Below are 25,442 nucleotides of genomic sequence, written 5' to 3'. Positions count from 1 at the left end.
ACGTTGTTGTCGTAAATGTTGCTGAGTTTGTTTACCTTGCACTGGAAATTCCCCGTACGCACAGTTGTAGTCGTGCTAACTTTAGCTTTGATCGTTATTAAATCCTGATAATTGGATACCAACAGACCATCTTGACTACTCCTTGAGTGACCGATCCAAGACCCTTTACTCTTCCCGAGGAGAAACGTCGAGACAGCCCATTTATTGATAGCAAACTGTGTGGTTGCAAGAATCTCAACGTTGTTGTCAGAGGAACAAGAAATCTGGAACGTGTTGACTGTGTAACGTGCGTTAGCATACACATTCACATCAAATACCTGGCCAGGGAAAAGGGAGCGGGATGGCAAAACGATTACCACGTTGCCATCTGCTGGCGGTAGCTTCTGCACAGGATGAATGATAACATCACCAGCAGAACCACTGAATGTTGAATTATCCAGGCTAATAAGGACTTTGGCACTCGCTGATTGTGTGATGTTTTTGAACCAAGATTTCGGAAGTGTAGCAGTAGCTAGACATGCGCCGTCTGCGGCACCCGTCAAGCAGCTCCCAACCACCTCAACCACTCCAGCAGATATCAAGACCGCATCCGGAACGACCTTCACGTACACCGTTTGTTGCGCAACTCCGCCTGAACCATGAAACCTTGACCTGACCTGAAGGCCAACAGAAACATCTCTGCTGTCCTCCCAAGCGTCATCGCTCACCAAAACTCCACTGATGGCATTTGCCACCTGCAATGCCGTTGTATACTCGTAACTTGCCTTCTTACCGCCCACTGATGCTTCAATGTTTGCCTTAACGCCAACTGCGAGATTGTTAAAAAGACTGATGTTTTGACTGTATTCGTGAGGAGGGCCTGTTACAGTATGCGAGACGAATCCCTCCAAAAATCCAGCTCCGGCCGTTTTGAACAACGTCGGAATATATTCGCCGACGACAACGACGACTCTCACATAACCCACCAACCGGTTCACTGAGCCCTTGTCTGTAGCGGAGACATTCAAGTTATACGCCGCCGTCACTTCTTTGTTCAACACTCCGACCACCGTCAACAGTCCACTTCCGGAATCAATTGCAAACGCGTTCAAAGTGTTCCCAGACAGGATCGCGTATTCAAAAGCATCATGACATGAGTCTCGATCTATTGCAGCGACTTTCACGACGCTCGTGCCCCTGGGCGCATTGTCAACGACTGTCGGTGCGTACTCGGTGGGAAAAACTGGAGCGTTAATGTTGACGTCTCGCACGGTGATGGAAACCTTGGCATCCGTGGAGAGCGCTGGCGTTGCGCTATCCGACGCGATGACGTACAACGTGTATGTGATGTCGTCGTTTAGACATAAAGTGTCGGCGCTGACTGTTATCTCGCCCGTCACTGGATCAATTTTAAATCGGTTGCCGTCAGTGCGACGGGCGGAATCGAATTTGTACCGAACGAGTCCGTTCGATCCCTCGTCCGGATCGGTCGCGTTCACGTCGACAACAAACGTGCCTTTTGCCGTGTACTCGTCGATCGCCGCAGAGTAGGAGGTCGAAAAGAAACTCGGGTAGTTGTCGTTCCTGTCGTCGAGATTCAAAGTCAGCTGAATGGAAGAGGACAGACTCGGAGTACCGCGATCCCGAACGGTAACTGTGAGAACGTAACTTCGGACTCGTTCCCTGTTTAACGGCCGATATACACAAAGTTTTCCGGAATTACTATAAACAATGAAGTCCTCCTTGCTGGGGGACCCGCTGGTCAACTCGTAGGTTACGTTACCGTTCCGGCCCAAGTCGGGGTCGGAGCTTGTGAGAGTCACCACGCACGCTGCATTTGCTGTACCGTTACCTAGAACAGACTGAGCGTTCTCAGAAAAGTTGTACGTCGTCGTGTCCAGAGTAAATGTCGGCGCATTGTCGTTGTAGTCTAAAATTGCCACTTTGACGGTCGTCGACGTAGACCGCGAAGGAGTTCCTAAGTCTTTGGCGGTCACTGTCAGGTTGTAAGCGGATGTGTTCTCTCTGTCCAAGGTCGATCTTATGGTGATATCACCGGTGACGTTTCCTACAGCGAAGGAATCTCCGGTGTTTCCAGCAGTGATCGAGTAGCGCAGTTCTTTGTTTAGGTCGCCTTGACGGCTGGCGCACGACGAGCCGGCGTCGTCGTCCGATGCGTTGAAGTGAAATATCTTCAATCCGATTGTCTCGTTTTCGCGAACGGATACCGAGTACAAGTTGCCGTAAAAATACGGAGTGTGATCGTTCTCGTCGCATACTGTTACGTGCAGTTGGCTGAAACCCTTCGCATCGTCAGGAATTTTGTCCTCTTCCAGACCATGTCCAAAGTCGTACGCTAGAAGGTAGATTGTGTATTCGGTCTCTGTTTCCCTGTCGAGCGGCTTCAGAAGACTAATCTTTCCTGGTTTACCGTTTACTGCAAAATAGCCATTAATCCTCCCTTTGCTGTCTTCTTGATCATAGATGGTGATATTGAAATCTCCGTTTAATCCGACATCCGTATCAGTTACCGTCACGGTCGAGAACACATCACCAACCTTTGCATTCTCAGAGAGATCCACGTAGTAGTCCTTCTGGCTGAAGATGGGTGGGTTGTCGTTTGTGTCCGTTACTTCTATCCACACGTGCACGGTACTCGAGAGAGAGCCCGGATTGGTGCCTTTGTCCTTCGCTTCCACAACCAAATCGAAAAAATCCTGCACCTCGCGATTCAGTTTACGATTGAGTAACAGCTTGCCGTTAGTTGAGCCAAGTCGGAATTGGTCGACGCCGCTGAAAGTGTCCTGCACATTGCCTGAAACAATTCTATACGATACGAGATTGTTATTGTTGATCTTGATGTCTCCGGCCAAACGTGGACGATCGCCGTCCTTCGCCACCACCGTCACGAGAGTACCGTTGACAGCGAATTCTTCGCTGACCGTCACGTTGTAACCACCCGCTGTGGTAAAAGCCGGAGTGTTATCGTTCACTTCGGAGACGTCGACGACTACCGTCGAAGTCGTCGTCCGACGCGACGGAACGTGAGGACCGCTGTCGGCAGCGGCAACCACCAGACTATATCTCACCGTCAATTCGTAATCCAGACTTTTCTCTAAGGTTATGAGACCCGTGGTTTCATTAATGGAGAACGTTCCAGGGTTGTATATTGTGTCCTTCTCAATAAAGTAACGAACTTTCCCACTAAGGCCGTTGTCCGCATCTGTTGCGAAAACTTTCAAAAGCTGAGAGCCAATCCCTGCGGACTCCGCAAAATCATCCGCATACTTCGGTTTGTCAAAAACGGGGAAATGATAATTGAAACACGTCGTAGATGGAATAGTGCTGTCGAACGACTTCAAAGGGTTGTAGCCTTGACCTGCTATTACCCTGACTTTCTGCGAGGAAGTTCCGATAAGAGGGAGAGTATTGTCCAGACTAGAAAACTCAAAAGGCCCAACCAGGGAACCAAACAACTGCGTCGATCGGTCGGTAGAATACATACCAGATCCATCAACCGTAGCGACGACAATACTCAAGCCAATGTTAGTGATTGCAATTGGTCCCGGCTTCGATTTTACTCGGTAGACGCCATCTCCGACATGAGATGCTTGCCACCAACCGCCATAGAGATTAGTACGAGAGCCCGTGCTAGACACAATGCTGCCGATTGATAGAGCTGTATCACTGAATTGCTGTTGAAAGACTGAGCTGTTGTGAGCAATGTCTATAAAAAGAAAAGTCTCCTTCTCAACCGGTACGACATCACCCTTGTCCAGTAGTTTAGCAGATAATGTAATGCTGCAGTTTGAACCAGCATCATCAACTCGAACGATAGTCAAATCAGTCACAAATCTCAATAGTCCGAAGTTAACTTTAGCCAAATACAAAGCATCTTCCAAGTCGATATCTCCATTCAAGTCTGCATCCATCCCATCCAGTTGTTCCTTTTGAAGAGACTTGAGTTTCTGACCTCGAGACGTTTGGAAGTTGAGAGCGGCCTCTGCTATGTAAATTGATGTATAAGTGACGTCGTTGATGTCGAAAATACAATCACCGTTAGCATCTCCCGTTTGACGTCCGTCGCTGCAATTGCAAGGTGACGTAGAGCAACGGACAGCATTCGTTCCAGTTGCTCTTCGCGTGCGCTCGCGCACAACATTTAGGGAATCGCTGTCGGATGCACTTCGACGCTTTCTAGAGCCACTAATAATATCCATCTCTACAATACCAGCAACGAAGTCTTTTGGTACAGAACTCCCAATAGTCTTCACCGTGTCGTCAAGTTCAGACAGCGTTTCAACGCGTCCTGTCAGCTTCGCTCGACCTACAGCTTTCACCTTAAAGTCAATGACAGCAACTTGCCAGAAATCAGTACCAGAACTCGCCGCGCTCGCTGATCCACCGAACTTCACCGCGCCACTCAAAGAATTGATAGTAGAAATGAATATACCACCAGGCCAGTCCTTACCCTTAGTTACAGACAACGCTTCTACAAGATTGCTAGGGTAATTGACAGTAATATCGACGGCTCCAAGTACTTTGCCCTTAATGTTCAGATGCACAGGTATCCGCACCGTGTCTGCAACGGACGCTGATGCCAACGGAGGCCCTTCTTTCTCTCCAAGGTCAACGTCTCCAAGAGCAGGCAACAAGTTAGCAGCAAAGGTTATTGTCTCTGTCACGCCTAAGCTTGCATTTATCCTAACCTCGACATTGGAATACGAGTTGTCCAACAACGTCAGCTCTCCGTTAGCGGTGCTGTTTATCTGAGATGGAGTAACAAAAGATATGAAACCGGGAAATACGGCCTTGCCAGCATCAAAGATGTTAGGATGAACGGTTCCGTCATCAAACGTTGCTGTGACTGATAGTTGAGACGTTTCGCCTTTTGCTGCACTGAAGGTAGGTTGAGAACCACTGAGACGAAGACCACCGTCGCCAGTCGTAACAAGTTTAGTCGCGTTCAACAAAGGTGTCTCTACGACATTAACCGTCACACTTGTGTCTAAAGTCTCAAAAGTAACGTTGACCGTAGATGATCCTGACGTCGTCGTTCTAAACACATTCTTTGCAGACGTAGAATTCAATACACCGGAAAGGATAGAATACGTTGTTTGGACATTCTCAGAAATATCTTCCTTCACACCAGACGACAAATCTAATGTCGTATAAAGCTGTACGTCCTGGTAGATCGGACTGGTAGTCCCAGCGTACCTTCTGAAACTAGTAACAGACTTGGTTCCAACACTCCCACCCGTATATGTTCTGAGTTGAGCTGTTATGCGGGCAGACTTGATAACTGTTACAGTCGTCGACACCGTTACGGCCTCGTGAGCAAACGTCACTGTTATGGTGGCGTTACCGATTGTGCCATTCGAATTTGCTACCACGTCACCACCGGTTACAGTAATGAGATCCAATCTGCTGACGGTCACTATAGTCCTAGAGTCGGTTGTAACGTCGATTTCTCGCTCGCCACCTTCATAGACTAGTTTAATAGAAATGCTCGTCTTGTCAACGTATTTAAGTTGCGTAGATGGATCATCTTTGACAACCAACGTGTTTGAGCCCAGACTGACGGTAGCTTTGTCTGGTTTCCTCAGTGTGATGTCGACAAAGTAAGATCCTTCCACAATCTCAGTTCTGTCGCACTGATCAATCCATTGAGCTGTCAAAATCGGTCCTTTCCCACTACCACGGACGATCACTGTTTCGTTTTTCACACCGTCGACTTCCAAAATCGAAGTGTCTGATGAGATCAGGGATAATCCGTCTGCCTTGAAGATAGACATCTGAGATCCATCCTTGAAGACAGCGCTGGCCAAGACTGCCGCCTTATCTCCGACATAACCCAATTCTCTCTTGATGGAAGCTTTGGTAGTCTGCCTTTGACTAGCACCGCTAACAGGATCAGTGAGGGTTCCATTAAACTCAATACCGGTGACGACCTCCAACCTGATGTCTTCCAAGTCAACGAAATCTGATCCCGTCGTTACCTTCACAAGGCCCAGGTTTCTGCCATTAGCAGATACAGACACGTTACTAAAGCCGGTTGTTTTTGCTTTTGCCGTTACCTGAAGAGGTGAGACGATTAACTCCAAGACGCTGGTGTCGCTCGATATGAGCTTATCCTTCACAACATTTGTAATAACTGTTTGCTGCAGACTACCACTCGAGTGCTCAAAACTGGCCTCAACAGTAACAGTTGTTTGCTGATACGCTTGAGTACATGTTTTCGGATCCTTCCAGCCAGTAACCGGACTAAGAGTGTTATCTTCAAATCGAATGGTAACCTGCGATGGTATCCAAACTCGAAACAGTGCGGTACCCTTGACGTCTCCTTTAGTAGCGTCAATGATTGCCACATCCTTTCCCTTGGATTCAGAACCATCAAGAAAAGCCTTTGCGCAGTCAGTCTCTACCTTAACAACTTCAGAATCTTGACTTCTACAAGAAACGCCGTTTTCAGCCGCTGTTGTTGCTCCAGTGGAGTAAACTCCAATCACTGCTAATGATGTTTCAATCTTTTCTTCATTCAAATACGCTGTGTTTAGCAGATTAGTGTTTATCGCGTGAGGAAACAAACCAACAAGAACATCTTGCGAAACGTGTATCTTTCCCTGAGCTGCATTGCACTCTCCATTGTCCAAACGGTTGCTAAATTGAGCGGTTGCGGGTGAGATGCGCTCCTTCCTCACGTTGGTAAGATACAACACCGAGCAGTTAATCAGCAAGGTTCCACTACTAGGCACTGTCTTCTCAGCGGAAAACGTCAAAGTCACGAGTGACTCGTAACTTGAAACAATCCCGGAAACAGACTTGGTCTCTTGTAATATTCCATTGACAATCAGTTCCTGGTCTTTCAACACGGTGGTGATTGTCCACGCCTCCTGTTTCACAACACCGATGTACGCAAACCGTTTGTCAAACGTCACCTTCACTTGGAAAGTCGAGATCGCATAGTTTGCGAATCCTTCAAGTTTTACTTGGAATTGTTTGTTAGGATACACCACGTGCCACGGAGGTATGATCAAGACTCCTGCTTTGAACGAGTTGCAGCCTTTGCGACTCTGATGGACACTGACGCTGCCCAAGGATGTAAACGAACTAGAGCCGGTAGCAATACGATAGCTGATATCCACAGTTTTGTTCGATCCGACGACACCGTGATCAAACCACTCATCAGGCAATTTCAAGGTCACAACACAAGTGCTACCTCTGGTATTGTCCGTCGTACATTGGCCAGTAGTTATCAAGCCACTTTTGTATGACGCCACCGCCCTTGCTTCAACTCTAACATTGGCCACCTGCGCAGTTGTGTGCCCGACCCCTCTCACTTGCAATGCAACCTTTACTTCCGAAGAATCATACCAAACCTCCTTCGTAATCAAGATGGCTCGGATGTCCGACGGAGTCTCTTGTTTAGGAGTCACCGATCGCGTATCGGAATACGGACCGAGAGAATACTTAAACGAAGTCGATTGTGTTCGCTTTCCACCAGAGTACATCCAGAAATCGTGCTGATAATCGTTCTCGGTTATCCTAATAAGCGCGGGAACCGGCAGCGCCTCGAAAGTCGACGACGCAACGCTAAACTTGACCGGCAATAGTTTACCTACCAATACGACCAGAGTCACCATTCCAGTGCGAGGAGATACAGACAGAGTGTCGGTAGCTCCCATCGTCAAAATAAACGACAGTTCGTCGGCATTGAGTTTCCGCTCCAGAGTGACCTTTCCGGTACGATTATTGACGTTAAACAACCCAGTCTTTCCGCCAGACAACAGAGAGTAAACCAACTGGCCATCACAAATGTCGTCATCAGTGGCAATCAGCTTGGGCACGACCTCGGTGTTAGCCGCTGCCTCCACGTCCAACGTCGAAATGTAGGAAGGACGATCAAACACAGGAGTTAACATATTCACGTCCCTTATAGTCAACGTCACCTTCGCCTTCGAGCTACGGCTCGGAATTCCAGAATCGTTGACCGTCAATAGAAGCTCGTAGATTTTAGTAGCTTCAGTATGTTGGCAAAGTGGCCTCTTGGCTGGAGGCTTGGGGACAGTGTTGGCTACAAAAATCAAACCAGTCGTTTTATTGATCGTAAACCGTTTGTCGGCATCCAGATAATACGACAACACCTCATTGCTGCCAATATCCGCGTCTGTCGCGCTAGTCTGGTACACGGACGAGCCCACACTTAGCGTCTCGTCCAATGTTTGCTCATAAATCTTTTGTGTAAACTGAGGATCGTTGTCGTTGCGATCCAGTATAGTCACGACGACCTCCACACTGCCTTGCAGTTTCGGAGATCCGGAGTCCGTCGCCGTCGCCGTCAGTCGATACTCGGCTTTATTCTCGCGATCCAGCGCTATCGACGTCGTTCTGATATCTCCAGTTAAGGCGTCGATGAGAAACCGATTGTCGTCACCCAAAAGACTGTAACGAACGACCGAGTTGTTTCCCTTGTCTTTGTCTTCGGCACTGACCGTGATCACGAACACACCGGCCGCGGTGTTTTCATCCACGCTTGCGGTGTAATTCGACTCCACAAACACCGGCGGGTTGTCGTTCACGTCTGTGACATCGATAGCCAAAGTGGCCGTACCTGTGAGGGGAACAACGCCTCCGTCGTAGACCTCGATAGTGAGGTTATACGTCTGTCTACTCTCAAAGTCAACGGGCGGTACAGTTTGAATGACAGCACTGCTTGTACCTTCCGCCTGACTAAGCACGACCACCTCGAAACGACCGTGAGCACCAGCGGTAATGTTAAACTTCACTCTGCCATTGTCACCAATATCACGATCGGTCGCAGTAAAGCGAAGAACCGTCTGCGCCGTGTGTTCCACCCCGTGTTCTAATAGAGATACCTTCGGATATCTTCCCTGAGTGGTTCCTACAAATTGTGGAGGGTTGTCGTTGACGTCGGTTACCGTGATAGCAACTGTCGCACCGACTTCGTTCTTCACGGTGTCAGAATGATGGGCACTTCCGGAACCGGACAGTTCCTCTGCTGAAGAAACATAATCGTCAGGATTATCGGACACCAGCACAGTAATCGAAAACGAGCCCTTCATTTCTCTGTCTAGACTTCCCGTCAATGTTATCACACCTGTTTTGTTATCGACCTTAAATAAGTTGAGAGACTTCGAAAAATCATCCAGTTTGTAGCGAAGATCCTTATACGCTCTGCTGTCTTTGTCTGAAACGCTAACACTCGAAAATACAACAGCACCTACTTTGGCATCTTCTATCACCGTAGCCGTGTAGGGAAGATTTTCAAACTGAGGTGTATTGTCATTGCGATCCACAACCGTTATGTCCACGGTGACGCTCGCAGATAGAGACGGTGAGCCTCCGTCTGCCGCCACGACGACGAGACTGTACGACCTGTCCGACTCGTAATCGAGACTTTGAACGACACTGATCGCTCCCGTCGAGCTGATCTCAAACTTCCTGTCGTCGTTGCCACTCGCGAACGAGAACGTGATGTCTTTATTGACGCCCTCGTCCTCGTCCGTCGTCGTTATAGCCGCAATAACCCTCGGAACTTTGACGTTCTCGCGAACCAACTTGCTCACCGGCTGTTCCGTGTTGGTAATCCTCGGCCGGTTGTCGTTCACGTCGGTTAACGCCACCGTGACCAGTACTTCAGTAGACCTCGGTCTCTCTCCTAGATCATACGCCTCGACTCGTAAAGAGAGCGTGTTTCCGTCTTTGTCCTCATAGTCGAGCAGCGACGAATTATCGACGGTAATGTTGCCATATATGGAGTCTATAGCGAAAGCGTCGTGTCCCGATCCCACAAACTTGTAACGCACCTCTCCGCTTTCACCCGTATCGTCGTCCTTAGCGGACACGACGACGACCTCCAAACCTCTCTCGGAGTTCTCAGGAATCGAAGCGGAATACGAGTTCTGAGCAAAAACTGGTTCCTCGTCGTTGCCGTCGTCGACATCGATTGTAACCGGAACGGTTCTCTCCTTTTTATCAATACCGCGATCCGAGGCTCGCACGGAAAGATAGTAGATGCTCTTCGTTTCGAAGTCGAGTCGTTTTGCGACGCTGATCTCGCCCGACGTCACGTTAATGTTGAAAGTATTGTCATCGTTGCCTGAAACAAAAGAGTAACGAATGTCTTTGTTGATGCCGTCGTCGATATCGAAGGCTGACACGGACAACACGACGAAGCCGACGCTGCTGTTCTCGGCCACCTTCGCCCTATAGCTGTCCTTCTCGAAGACAGGAAAGTTATCGTTAACGTCCAAGATCGTAATCGTAACACGTGCATCATCCACATTATCCGGGACACCGGGGTTAGATGCCCTCACCACGAGAGTCACCTCGAACTTGGTTTCTCGATCAAGCGACGAATTAGTCAAAATGACGCCCGTGTCTTTGTTGATAGTAAAATTTCTGTCGCCGGTACTCCCGACAATCGAGTAAACGATCTTTGCGTTAGCACCCGAGTCCTTGTCCGACGCCGAAACGAGTACTACGCTTACACCCGCCTCTCTGTCCTCGAACACTTCGCCCGTGTAGCTCTCTAACGTGAACACCGGTTTGTTGTCGTTCGCGTCGGTGATGTCGATCGTGACCTGCGTCGTTGTCTCTCTCTCGGGTCCGTTTTCGTTTCCACTCCCGGATGCGGACCCGCTAGCGCTGCCGAACTCATCGGCTTGATCTCGCGCTGTCACCGTCAAGACGTACGTCTTCCGCGTCTCGTAGTCGATAACGCTCGCGTTGTTGACCGTCAACTTTCCCCCCGTCAGGTCCACCGCAAAAGCGTCACCATGGTTACCATCAGTGATCGTATATTCGATCTGACCATTTTCCCGCCTGTCGACGTCACTTGCATTCACTGTCAACACGAGATATCCCGACAACACGGACTCGTCGACGGATTCACGATAGGCGAGCGATTCGAATACCGGACTGTTGTCGTTGACGTCCAGTACAGTAATACCCAACGTCGTGTCGTCCGTATACTTGCCGTCGTCGGCGACAACCTTAAGCGTATATTTCACTCTCGCTTCTCGATCGAGTGACGCGCCGACTCTGATTTCTCCACTGGCGCCGTCGACGTAGAAGAGACCGTAACCGTACTGGTTCTCGTCGTTCAACCCAAGACTGAACGTGACCGTATCGTTGTCTTTGTCCGCCGCAACGGCCGTCGCAATCGTCGTATCTTTCGCCACATTCTCGCGGACTCTGACCTGTTTGAACGACGTCAGCTCGGGTTCGTTGTCGTTCACGTTCGTCACCGTCAAAGTCAAACTGAAGTCGTCAAAAAAATTCTCCCTGTCTGTAGCCCGGATAACAACAGTGGTCACTCGGTCGGCAGCCATTTCGTAGTCGAACAAGTACCTTGTTGTCACGACGCCATTGGAATCAACCGAGAACTTAGTGTTGTTGACGACAGAGTACGTGATCTTGTCATAGGCGTCTTCATCTGTTGCCCTCACCGTGTACAGCAAAGTGCCGCGAACCGAGTCTTCGGTAATATTGACGGCAGCGTACGACGGAGAGAAGATCGGGTAGTGATCGAACGCATTGACGATGGCCAGACTGACGAAGGTCGTTGCAGAGCGCGACGGAGTGCCGCTGTCTTTCGCCTGAATAATATAACTACACGACCGTACAGCTACGTCGTCGTAGTCCAACTCCGTCTTGACAGAAAACCGTCCGAAAGTTGAATTGAACGAGAACCAATCCTCACACACGGAGGGAAAGAAGAGCTGAACGTTGTACGTAATCTTCGCGTTCGCCGGTGAGTCCCGGTCGCTCGCATTCACGGTAAGAACAACCGTGCCGACGGCCGTACTCTCCGATATATTGTCGTTCGTGTAGTGACTCTTATCAAATTGAGGAGCGTTATCATTGATATCAGTTACACTAATGTCTACCACAGCCGTACCGTTGAGCCTTCCCTTTCCTTTGTCCGTCGCGCTGACTGTGAGTTCATAACTCGTTACCGTCTCATAGTCCAGACTAGACTTGATTCGGATGACTCCCGTTGTCGGATCGATCTCAAACTTTCCGTCGTCGTTGCCGGCCGCTAGAGCAAACTGGATTTCCTCGTTGACACCGGAATCTTTGTCTTCGGCCGCCACTCGAAAGATGGACTGGAGCCGATGTGCGTCCTCCGACACATTCGCTTGATACGGAGTGGCGACGAAGAACGGCTTGTTGTCGTTGACGTCAGTGACGGAGATCGTCACGGTCGTATTAGAACTACGAGGACTGTATCCGGATGCCACAGGGCCCGATCCGGTTGCGCCAGGGTCGTCTTCGGACTCGACGTTATCTGTTGCCACAACGACAAACTCGAATACTTTGGCCGTCTCGAAGTCCAATTTTTCCTTTAGTAATATAACTCCGGACTCTTTGTCGATGCTGAATTTACTAAAATTTCCAGAATCAAATGTGTATTCGATTCTTGCGTACTGGTGTGCGTCCTCGCTCAATTCCGTTGCCCTTACTGTCACCAACGTTGTGTTGACGGCCGTATCTTCCGGCCAACTCGCCGTATAGAGATCTTGGTCGAACACCGGAGTGTTGTCATTGATATCTTGAAGTATGATTTTGACTGTCGCAGTCTGAGCGAATTTGCCATCCTCGACTCTCACGGTCAACGTGTACCTCTTAGTGTCGCTGTCGCGATCCAATCTCGCTGCTACCGTGATTTCTCCCGTTTTCTCGTCTAACGCAAACGCGCCGCCGACGTTGCCGGACAGTATGCTGTACGTTAATACGTCGCCGTCTTTATCCGTGGCCGACACGGTCAGGACGCTAAAACCGACCTTCCCTTCTTCCTTAATTGTTTTGCTGTACGTCGATTGTTTGAAAACCGGCGGATTATCATTGATGTTATTGACAGTGATGTTTATTGTCCGGTTTGCAGTCTTCGCTGGACTTCCGCCATCTTCCGCTACGACGACGACCGACAGTTGTTGATCGCCTTCGTCATAATCCAAAGTTTTGGCGGTTGACAAAATGCCCGTCACGTTTGATATCGAGAATTTGTCTGACGCGAGCAATCTGTACGTAACGCGCCCGTGCGGTCCTGAATCCTCGTCCGTCGCCGACACGGTCGTCAATACCGTCGGCACGCTGGTATTCTCGTTCACGTTGACGGACGTCGGGAATGCGGAACCGGTAACGAAAATCGGGAAGTTGTCGTTCTGGTCGATCACTCGAATGAGTAACACGGCTGAGTCCGATCTCCGGTTTACATCACTAGCGACGCCATCCGTCACCTCGAGAAAAAGCGTAAATTGTTGGTCAGTCTCGTAGTCGAGTGGCTTTGCAGAGACGACACCCGTCGTCTTGTTGATAGAGAACACTCCGGCAGTGTTGCCGCCCGTGATGCTGTAGCGAAGCTCGGCGTTAGACAACGAGTCCTTGTCGGTCGCAGACACGGTTATGATACTGCCGCTACTTGGACCGTTCTCCGACACGGCAACGCTGTAGGAAGCGTTACTAAAGACGGGTGGGTTATCATTCTCATCCAAGATAATGATAATGACGACGGCCGACGATGAACTCGATGGTAATCCGTTGTCAGTGGCAACAATGATAAGTGTATAGCTGTCATCGCCTTCATCGCGATCCAAAGAGACGACGTTCCTGATTTCGCCTGTTTTGTTGTTAATGGCGAATCGCTCTGCGTCGTTGCCGGAAGTGATTTTGTACTCGATAATGCTGTTGTCGGCGGAGTCTTTATCCGTTGCGCTGACGACAGCTCGGACGACGTCGACGTCGCCGTTCTCCGTCACACTGACGGTATAGGTAGACACGTTGCCGCTGTTATCGAACACTACCGGCGGCGACGTTGCGACGAAAACAGGTGAATTGTCGTTGATGTCGATGACAGTGATATCGACTCTTACGGGAGATGACGTCTGAGGCGGATCTCCACGGTCTCTTGCCTCCACACTCAGTTCGTAAGACTCGGTAGTCTCATAGTCGAGAGATTTCACCAGGCTCAACCATCCGGTCTTGTTATCCAGACGGAACCTGCCTTCATCGTTCCCATCGGTAATGTAGTATTCTATCTCAGAGTTGCCAATGCCGTCCTGATCGTTTTCCGTTGCTCTGACCTGTAACACATTGTCGTTCACCGAGAAGTCTTCAGTTATCTCCTTAGAATAAGAAGATTTCACGAACACTGGCTTGTGATCATTTCGATCCAGCACCGTGACCGTCAGAGTGGCCGCGTCCTTAAACTTTCCGTCCGTTACTTCGATCGTAAGGACGTGAGATTCCGTCGCCTCTCTGTTAAGAGACGCAGCTACTGTAACTACAGCCGTCGACGGGTCGATTCGAAACAAAGTCACCGTGTCGTTGACAATTCGGTACGTTGCTCTCACGTTTGCTGCGTCCGTGTCATTATCATTCGACGAGATAGTATTTATAACGGTGGAACCAATTTTGGCGTCTTCATACACGTTCGCGAAGTACGAAGACTGCGTGAACACTGGACTTTCGTCGTTCAAGTCGTTGATAGTTACTTCAACAGTTGCAGTACCAGATCGTTTGGGATTGCCTTTGTCGACCGCTTTCACCTTCAAAGTGAAGGTCTTGTCTACTTCATAGTTTGGCACGAGTTTCACAGTAACAACGCCAGTTGTACTGTTAATTTGAAATGATGTCGAATCATCAGGCGTTAACTCTTCGGGCGTTGACCCTTCGGGCGTTGAGCCTACGGGCGTTGAGCCTTCGGACGTTGAGCCTTCGGCCGTTGAGCCTTCGGCCGTTGAGCCTTCGGCCGTTGAGCCTTCGGCCGTTGAGCCTTCGGCCGTTGAGCTTTCGGCCGTTGAGCCTTCAAGGACGAAAGAATACGTCAAAGCGGCATTGGTTCCAGAGTCTTTATCACTTGCAGACACGGTTAGAACGGTTTTGTCAACGGCAGAGTTTTCATCCAGTGACACCAAATACGTCTCCTTGCCAAAAATTGGAGAATTGTCATTGACATCAAGTACTGTTATTGTTACGTGAATTGTGTCAGACAAAGATGGAGACCCAGAGTCTCGAGCGCGCACGGTAAGAAAGTATTTATCAGTCGATTCTCTATCCAGAGACTTATATACCGAGATAACACCTGTACCACTGATGCTAAATACTCCACTCTCGGGATTACTTGCCACAATAGTATAAATAATCTGGCTATTTCTACCAGAATCAGCATCAGTGGCCGAGGTCTGTAGCACACTGGTACCAGTTGAACTATCCTCCCATACGCTTGCAGTGTAACTGCGCTGAGGAAACACAGGTGGATTGTCATTTCTATCAATCACGGTTATTTCCAATTTCGCTGTGCCAGTGCGCTGTGCATCACCATTGTCGGTTGCAGTTATAGTCAAACTGTAAATATATTTTGTGTCAAAATCAAGGTGTGACTCTGTCGACGTCCACACAACACCAGTTCTCGGATTGATCTTGAAGAACTTAGAGCCATCTAACTGTACAATAGCGTATGTGACAACTGCATTTTTACCCTCATCTTTGTCACTCGCACTAACTGTTACAACAGACACAGCAACAGTCGAATTTTCAACAACACTGCTCTGATAGATGTCTTGTGTAAAGATTGGGGTATTGTCATTAGCGTCAAGAACGGTGATATCAACCAAAGTGTTACTACTCCGTCCTCCCTTGTCTGTTGCACTCACATTCAGAGTATATGACGGGAACCTTTCTCTATCCAGTGAGTCATTTTTCGCTACATCAATTTGTCCTGATGTTCTGTTGATACTGAAAATGTTTTGGTTGTCGCCTGAAACAATGTTATATGTGATCACTTTGTTGTCACCTAGATCATCATCTGTAGCGGATACTGTAACAATTTCTGTGCCAATAGAGGAATCCTCTTTGACGTTTCCAATGTAGCGATTCAAGACAAAAGCAGGTGTGTTGTCATTTGCATCGATCACTGTAATTGTCACAGAGACTGCATCACTGTACAGACCACCTCCATCTTTTGCTCTCACAGACAGATGGTAGGTGTCTCGTGTCTCACGATCTAGACTTCCTTTTGTTGACACCTCGCCTGTCGTGATGTTGATTTGGAATGGAGCAGCAAACGGCTCAAGGAAATAATCAACTTGATGATTTACTCCTGTGTCATTGTCTTTCGCCGTCACTGTTAAAACTGGCCCTACCAAATTATCTCCTGTATAAACTGGATAACCCAAAACAGCATCTTCTTTAATGTAGCCCTCATAAGAAGGAGCCTCAATAACAGGACGTTCATCGTTCACATCAGCAACTGTAACGGTTACAACAATACTACTCGACAATGGACTATCTCCTAGATCTTTTGCTGTAACAATCAGACTGTATTGAGGTATATCTTCTCGATTCAAAGATTTGGCAATTGTGATAGCTCCTGTTTCACTGTCGATACTAAACTGTTCTTTTGGATCTCCACCAGTTATTTCATACCGAATGTCTGCGTTTGATCCAATATCATCATCAGTAGCTGATACTGACACTACAGTAGCACCTGGGGAATCTTGTTCCGAGACTTCTGCCGTTATTGACGTGTTCGTAAATTTGGGCTCATTGTCATTTGCATCAGTAATCGTAATAGTAACTGTTGCATACACAGTGTGTGCAGCTTCATCAGCAACAGATATATTGTAAACATACGTATCTTCTGTTTCTCTATCAAGAAGATCATTAACTACGAAGGCACCATTCAATGATCCAATTCGAAAACGGCGATCTCCTGGATTGCTAATAGCAAATGTCAAAAACGTTTCATTTGTGTCTCTGTCCTTTGCGGTTACAGTGAAAGTTGACACCCCAATAGCAACATCTTCTCGAACAGACCGATCATAAGACGATGGCTCAAAATATGGATATTGATCATTTTGATCTTTGACAAGTATCTTAACAAATATTGTAGCCTGCTTGTTGTCTGATTCTCCTATATGATCATTAGCTTGAACTAGAAGATTATACGATGTCACAGATTCATAGTCTAGCTTTACCAATGTGCTGATTACACCTGTTGAACTGTTGATGGCAAACTTATCTCTGCTGTTTAACAGCTGATAGGTGATAGTCTGTTTTGGAATATCTTGATCACTAGCTGTGACAACATAGATACTTGAAGCATCTTTGTTCTCCTCCACAGTAACTTCCTGTATGAACGCACCCTCAAACACTGGTTCATTGTCATTAACTGGAATGACAGATATGTAAACAAATGTTGTAGCACGAGTTAATGCGTTCAGTCCCTCAAAAGCATTGTATGCCTCGATGGTTAGATTGAATGTCCGACTTTCACTCACGCTGTCATAATCAAGAGATGCTGCCTTAGTTACCCAACCTGTTGAACTGTCAACCTCAAACTTGCTATCACCACCACTGGCAAGACGATATCCAATGTTAGTTCCAACACTGTCACTATCAACAGCTTTCACCTGTACAATACTATAACCATTAGCAACGTTCTCAGGAACAGAACTATTGTAACGCGTTTGCACAAAAACAGGGTGGACGTCATTGATGTCACTAACATTCACTATGACCACAGCCTCACCGGTTAGATTGCCGCCATCTGTAGCAACTACCGTAAACTTGTACTCCTTTCTGCCTTCATAGTTCAGCTTCTTTGTAGTTGTAATAGAGCCTGTAGTTGAATCAATAGCAAAACTATCTGCTGTTGATCCATTCTTGATAGAGTAGGTTATTGCTTCGTATACACCAATGTCCTTGTCTGTCGCATTAACTTTGACCACTTCAACTCCAATTGACACATTCTCGGGTACAACGGATTCATACACACTATTGGTAAACACGGGATTCTCATCGTTCTCATCACCAATTTTAACTGTCACAACCACACTAGATGACAGCGGAGGAGAACCTCTGTCTGTAGCTACAATCTGTATAAGGTACTCATCCTGAGTTTCTCTGTCGAATGTCTTCTTAGTCTCTATCTTGCCACTGACTGGATCAATATCAAAGTTCAATGCTGCTGAGGGATCCGAAATTCTGTAACGTACTTCCTTATTTAGCCCTAAGTCAGAATCTTCAGCAAGGACAGTAACTACTGTGAAGTTTGCTGCCTTATTTTCAGGTACGGAAACTACCGAGATATTGACAAACTTTGGAGGCTCATCGTTAACATCTGTGACCGTAATGTTGACCACTGCTGTTCCAGAGCGACGTACAGAAACATTTTCGTCCTGATCAGTTGCAATGACAGTGAGCTGATAGAAAGAAGTTGTCTCTCTGTCCAGTGTTCCCAAGGTCACTATCTGTCCTGTGACATTATCAACAGAAAAGATCTCACTGCCCCTTCCTATCAAGCTGTATCTCACAGTCCCAGCCTCTAAATTGTTTGAGATATCAAAGTCAGCATCAGTTGCAGACACCTTAACAACATCTGTTCCATTGCTGACATCTTCTGCTACCTGTGCCACATACACATCACGAACAAAACTTGGGTCATTGTCATTTATATTGTCAATTGTGATAGTTATCTCAGCATTTGCAGTACTTGCATGTGGTGTAGGATGACCTCCATCAATGGCAGTCACAGTCAAGAAATATGATTTTGTTTCCTCAAAATTGAGTGTTTTGTTCGTATAGATCTGTCCAGTGGTCCTATTTATTCTAAAGACAGAACCACCGTGAAAAAGTCGATATTCTGCAATCTCACCACTAGGGCCAATGTCATCATCTTTTGCTGTTACTGCGATTACCAAAGTTCCCATATGAACAGACTCATCAAGCTGTGTATAATAATTAGTAGGCACAAAGTATGGAATATGGTTGTTCCTATCAACGACAACCTTGATGTAAACAGGCACACTTACACTTTTACGAGCTGGATATCCTCGATCAGTGGCATTGATAGTCAAGTTAAATGTAATGTCATTAGCTCGTCCAATCAGACCATTGATTTTAACACTGCCATTGTTGTCTACTGTAAACTCTGGCACGTTGTTGATAAAGCCAGCTGTAATCAAATAATCAACTACACGATCATCCTTATCACCATCTTGGTCTGTAGCATGAACAGTTGTTACAACAGCGCCGGAGACTTGAGTAGAAACAGTTGTAGCTGAGTACGAAACTTCCTCAAATTCAGGTGAGAATTCATTGACATCTCGTGCATGGACAGTAAAGTTGTAATCTGTTGACCTTCCTCCTTTGTCTGTAGCTCTCACAACAACAGGATATTCAAACACAGTCAGAGCCTGAACAAAAAAATATGACTAAGAGCACCTCACATTCCATAAAGTAAACAGCAAACTTAGTGAGCCTATACTATTTCAAATTATGAAACTATTACCTCAAAATCAAATGTCTTAAGAAGTGTCAGAGATTTGCCGTCAACACCAAAAAATGACTTGTTTCCACTAATAATTGCAACATCAAACTGACCAGCAACACCATCATCAGCATCTGTTACGTTGATGCTGTAGAAAGCAGTAATAGGAGTCAAATTCTCATCAACATAGATGTCAGGAGAAACGTCATTAAACACGGGACTGTTGTCATTCACTTCAATAACATTAATCTTCACCACAGCTGTCGCATTCAGTTTAGGAGAGCCAGCATCCTCAGCAACAACAGTAACATTATGCACAGGGTTTGTTTTTTGATGAAGAGTCTTCTTTATGCTTAGAGCACCTGTTTCTTGATTTAGTGAGAAAAAACCATCATCTGTTGTGGGCTCAAAATAGTATTTTAGTTTCTGATTTGTTCCCTCATCCAAATCGATGGCAGAAACAATCAATATAGTTGTACCAATAGTACTATTCTCTGCAACACCTTTTTCATAAACCTTCTCATCAAAGTTAGGACTGTTGTCATTCTCGTCCAGGACTGTGACTGTCAGAGTGGCATCAGCTGACTTTGCCAATCTCAGTGCTTTGTCAGTAACACGAATGGTGAAGTTCAATGTTTTTTGCTCCTCCCTGTCAAATGGTTTTTCTAGTGTAATCTTTCCGGTGCTGCTGTTGATACTTATGTATGGACTAGAAGTTGGAACAGAAAATGAGAATTGGCCTTCTAACGTGTCAGACGAATCACCATCAGATGCAATTGCTGTAAACAGCAAAGACGGAACTGCACTATTCTCAACAATGTTAGTCTGATTAGGCAAATTTGAGAACACAGGAGCATGATTATTAGGTTTTTCAACAACAATGACAATAACACCATCAGTTGACAAGGCTGGTGCGCCTTTGTCTTTTGCAGTAACAGTTAGAGTAAACTCTGTGTCATTGACAATAGAAGCTATTACATAGATGCTTCCATTGTTAGAATGGATGGCCAGCTTGTTATCACCACCCTTCACCAAAGTAAATGCCACTTCAGCATTGACTCCAATATCTTCATCAGTAAAGGTTACAGATGTGATTTGAAAGCCAATCTTGGCATTACTTGCAACATAGTATTTTGACCTAACAAAACCCAGTCAAACTATGAACAAATAAAAAACGTAATTATCAGTACCCGTTATTAGTGATAACAGGAGTATTGTCATTGGCATCACCCACAGTAATATTAACAGTAGTCTGATTCGACCGAGAAGGTGTTCCGCCATCAGTAGCCGTTACATTCAGTAAATAACTGTCTTTCTTTTCTCTGTCTAAATCACCAGTGTTTCCATAAAATGCCAATTCAAAGTTGCGGAACTCAAAAAGAAGATCATAGGGTGGAGCAACAGTAAGCACAACAACATTGTTAGGATTATCTGAAAGTATGCAACATTAGAATGCAACACAGTTACACCGACAGTACTCAACAAGGTAAAATACCTGCATCTCCATCCGAAACTGAAATGGTCCGTAAGACAAAACGTGTTGTGACATTCTCTGTAACTGTAGCAATGTATCCTGTGCCTTTGTCAAAGTTCGTAAATACTGGACCATGGTCGTTAACATCTACTATTGTTAAACTAAAAGTGCTGAAGTTAGAAAACGTGTTTTGGCCCACAACATAATTGACTTGAATCTAACAAAAACAAAATCCAATAAGATTCCTCTCACTCTGATTTCATGATGTGCTGTAGTGCAAAGTGATGTACTGGCCTAGTTTCTCCATCAGACTATGTAAAAAGCTAGTTTTCTCATAGAAGAAAAGTTTGAACACAGAATTTTTCAAAGCATACTGTCAAGCACAAGCTACCAGCACCATCAATGGCATACCTAGTGTCAAGTTGCTGCCTTTGTGTGAGTGATGCCTGTGTGGCTTAATAACTATTTATGTCACTGCCATGACTGCAGATACCTGCTCAAATTAATTAAGTAAAAGTTGATTGTGTAACAGTGTTGTTGCATTCTTTCTATGCATCTACTATCTTTTATTCTAGTCATGCTCAGTGTTGTATAATAACAACTGCGCATAGTGACCAAAGAAGACAAAAGCTTACTGAGATGGCCAACAAAGACCCGTGTTTTTCTCTGTCCAGCGTTTCTCTTGACGTCAGCTTGTTGAGATGTGGTTGTTCAAATTCAATAGTAGGTTTAATATCTTCCCCGCTACTGACTACATGGAAGACAAATTATCTACTTCACTAACACATTGACATTAACAGTTGACAGCACATCTTACCAGACACAACTTTGTATTCAAAAATGCCGCCTCCATCTGTCACTGTTGTCTGTAGTACAACAATAGAAAAAAACAAAAGTTACAAAATAGAATATAACAAAAAATTAATTAATCTACACGAGTCTGTTCATGTGCTTTAAAATTTTAATTCTGGAAGTTCAAATAGCGAAATGACCCAATGACCATGCCGTGCATGGATATGACTGCGCCACAATCCAATGCAAATACTTCGCATGCTACAGTGTAGTGTATCTCAACTACCTGCGACAACACCCACCTACTTGGAACCATCACCTACAAGACGGTAAACTCACCAGAACGAAGATAGACACCTTCTTCCCTTCATCGAAGTTCACCTCATCACCGGTTTTCGGCTCAGTAATATCGAGTGTCTGCGCAATGACTGCGAGAACAAACGCACGAGCAACTTAGTATGATGGGCGGAGACATCAAATGGTTTAGGGAATAGTTACAAATCGGCGCATACCTGTAGAAGCGAACGCTAGCAAAAGCACAAATAGGAGCGGCCGCCGAAAAAAGGCTGCACAGTCCATCGTCTTGGTTGCGCGCCTAAACGGCTCTTGTCGGTTTCAGCTAACGTTCAAAAATTAAACGCTTTGCTTGAGATTGTGGAGCAAAGTGCTACTGCACTAACGAATCCAGCGACAAAGAGAAGTTGCTGCGATGGTCGTGTGGAGTTGAACGGAACGCCCAAGATGTGGAATCTCAACCCCGCCTCAATTCGTGGTTATCGCGCATCACGTGGACGTGTTTGAATGTAGCCAATTATAGGTCCTAACCTAACACTGTGGGATTCCGCGACATCGCTAATTAGCATTACGTCATGTTTCCACAGCGTCAGAGATAAACAATCTGGTTGGAGCTGCCGATATTAGGTCTATTTGACATGCTGGTAAAGCACAAGTGCAGCAAGTGTCCACAAAATGCAATACCGCACAGGTAGGTTTCTACAAATATTCAGTACGTGCCGAATTCTTTTTTTATCCTCAAACTCCCACCTAGACTGGCTTGAGACAGTTTTTAAATGCGGGTCCGGTCAGATGCACGAGTGTTCTCACAATGAGACCGGTGGATCTAAGTCCAAATGTCTCCCTTGAATCAAGTCTTGATGATTGAATTATCTAGGAGGAGACTTGGTGGGTCTAGATGGGCCCCTGCATGAAAACCACGCCTCCATAAGGAAACATCCAATGAAGAAAGGCTAGAGACTGCTGCAACCCGCTTAATTCCCTCTCTCCCATCTACACAGTTTGTTTGACTGTAAGTTTATAAGCACCTCAGACTACTGCCTCATAGTTTTAGAGTACAGAAGGGTGGAGTTTACACACATTGTGTGCCACAGTCACATGGGAAACGTGCAGATGCCAATAAATTAGAGGACTGGATCGTTTCAATTCAAATAGTGATCTTAATTTCTCACCATGTGCATGATTCCACTCGATCATGGTTGTTAATTAAGGTCACCACCTGATTGAGCTAGTCCTAGATCTGAATGGCCGAGCTTAATTCTATCGTTATTTCACTACATTCATTTCCCTGAGTTCATCCTGCCTACATTTCAATCAATACTGCATGACACTGCCTCGATTCTTACTACTGGATATTTATAACTAGGTTTTCTGTACTAGAAACAGGAATAGGCGTGTATACCTGTAGATAATCGTAATTAGTAATCAAAACCTATACAAATTGTAAGTAAAATGTTACTGTTTAATTAATTAATCAGCAGTATATAATACAACATTTCACTAACTTATCATCACTGTCGGTTGCCAATAAATCCTAGAGAGAACAATGTAGCATCAACACTTTTATCAAACTCTAGTTTCCACAAATTAAATTAATTAATCTAAACTTAATTCAAATTTTTCTTAATCCTTTAATTAATTACAGATAAATGAATCTGGAACAACAGTTACTGTGTAGTGCTCTATAGCCTCAAAGTTACTGCCTCGTTAACTTAACCACTCTAATTTAAATGGCAGAGAACAAAATTGAGAAAGCTATGAATTGCTCACTTATCATCACGTGCACGTCACACTTCGTTGCTGCTTTTAGAGTCTCAGTGGCCACCCACCGATGTAGCCGGTGCCCTACGCATACATAGATCCGCCAAAATAGTACACGCGCGTTGCACATGCCCAAAGGAAGCCGACTGGCACACAGAGAATTCCAAATCACAGAGTGAAGACATGCATTCTGATAAACGAACTCATATATATTCTAAAAGCGTAGAAATTTACCTCTGGCGGCTCATTGAAGATTACTGGCGAAGCTCCAACATCTACAAGTTGCATCTATCTGAGAAATTTCAAAGGGAGAGTCCCGTATCTTGATATGGTAACTTTGACGTCAAAAGCAGCTAGGGCACAGTAGAAATTGCTAACCACGTGCTATGACCTCAAAGCACCGTATGTCCGAGTTAAAAAAATACTAATTCCTTGTCCGTGCGTGCATGTGGTGTGTGTGTGTGTGTGTGTGTGTGTGTGTGTGTGTGTGTGTGTGTGTGTGTGTGTGTGTGTGTGTGTGTCCATACGTGCATTTCATGCAATCTACTAGTCGTTTGTGTCATATTCACAAAAATAAGTAAAAAATTATCAAGAAAGCCACACTAACTATCTGTGGCCCATTGTCCCCATACAATATTAAATTATACTACTGGAAATCGACAACCCATATGGTCATAAGCTACCATTTCCAAGTGAGTCAAGAAACATATCGCCAATAACAGAGTCACCAACTAAAGGTCCAGCGATTGGATCAGTAAAATTTAGATTCATTTTCGGTGTAGTGGGACTCACTATATCTGCTACTCTATCAGTACCAAATGGACTAAACAGAGAAGATGCAGCTGCTTGTCCGAGATCGGCCAGCATCGACTGTAACGACAATCCATCATTTAGATCCATAACAACTTGACTCTCAGACGACTGGAGCAATGAATTATTAGAGCTGCTCGGACACAAGCAGTTGACACTGACAGTAAACGAGCTCGTTAGTCCAGAAATATCTGTCTGAACGGCAGCATCAACAAGACGACTATTCTTTTTGCCGTGATCGTTGCCGTGTGACTCTCTACACTCGTGATGCAATAGTGCATTCAGATCGGGAACATGTTCATGCCCTTTAACATGAGCTCGAAGGCTGTAATTAGTCGCAAACACCTCGTTGCACCCTACTATTACACACACATAAGGCTTGTCATTGCCTGCAGCATTAATGGAATTATGCAACTTCTGTAGGTGATCTCGCAACTGATAGTCGGTCTTGAACTTTTCGTCGCATCCTCCTTCTTCACATCGATACGGTCGATCGTCCAAGTGCTTCCTCTCGTGTCTCTTGAGATCACTCATGGTCGTGTATACTTTGTCACAATCATCAAATTTACAATTAAAAGTCTCTCCGGAATGAAGTCGTTTATGAGCTTTCAGTCGATACAGAGTACTGAAAGTCCTACTACAAGAGTTGTAATCACACGAGAACGGTCTCTCTCCAGTGTGTACTCTCAGATGTGTCTTGTAGCCGTAGGAAGTGAGGAAAGACTTGCCGCATCCCTCGTGCGTGCAGTGAAATTTTAGTTGTCCGGTGTGTTTCTTCATGTGGTTTCTTAGATTGCTTGTTGTAGTGTAGCTCCGATTACAGCCTTGAAATGTACATTCGTGGGGTTTCGAGCGAGACACAGATGATGATGACTCGTCAACAACAGGTGGGGCTCCGTCCGACATAGGTTTTCCTGTATCGTCATTCATCGAGACGGCAACAGATTAAAGACAACCTTGTGTGCTCGAATCGTTAGAATCAAGCACAACACTTCCGTGTGACCCTGACTCACACTGCCTCGGTTTCCAGACCTC

The 25,442-nt window shown here is 46.0% G+C and overlaps 2 protein-coding genes across 2 annotated transcripts in view; both read right to left on the bottom strand.

Moving 5' to 3' along the window:
• LOC134186481 (uncharacterized) overlaps positions 1–20,825 on the bottom strand; it is a 35,477-nt gene extending 14,652 nt beyond the window's left edge. The window contains exons 1-4 of the mRNA XM_062654462.1: positions 20,750–20,825; positions 20,467–20,707; positions 19,298–20,414; positions 36–19,202 (exon numbers count right to left, since the gene is read on the bottom strand). Of these exons, the coding sequence (XP_062510446.1) occupies positions 36–19,202; positions 19,298–20,414; positions 20,467–20,707; positions 20,750–20,825 (20,601 nt within the window). The remainder of the gene's footprint in view (positions 1–35; positions 19,203–19,297; positions 20,415–20,466; positions 20,708–20,749) is intronic.
• Positions 20,826–24,152: 3,327 nt separating this feature from the next.
• On the bottom strand, positions 24,153–25,428 carry LOC134186311 (metal regulatory transcription factor 1-like). The gene has a single exon (XM_062654239.1). The coding sequence runs from the start codon at positions 25,335–25,337 to the stop codon at positions 24,270–24,272; it is 1,068 nt and encodes a 355-aa protein (XP_062510223.1). The 5' UTR covers positions 25,338–25,428; the 3' UTR covers positions 24,153–24,269.
• Between the last annotated feature and the right edge of the window lie 14 nt (positions 25,429–25,442).

This window comes from Corticium candelabrum, chromosome 11 (genome assembly GCF_963422355.1).
Source record: "Corticium candelabrum chromosome 11, ooCorCand1.1, whole genome shotgun sequence".
Taxonomy (NCBI): domain Eukaryota; kingdom Metazoa; phylum Porifera; class Homoscleromorpha; order Homosclerophorida; family Plakinidae; genus Corticium; species Corticium candelabrum.
Note: the sequence above shows the minus strand (reverse complement) of the source record. Positions and strands in the feature narration are given on the sequence as shown.

What these genes read in the sequence shown, in the direction of transcription:
- LOC134186311 (XM_062654239.1), bottom strand. Translation starts at nt 25,337, where the DNA reads ATGAATGACGATACAGGAAAACCTATGTCGGACGGAGCCCCACCTGTT.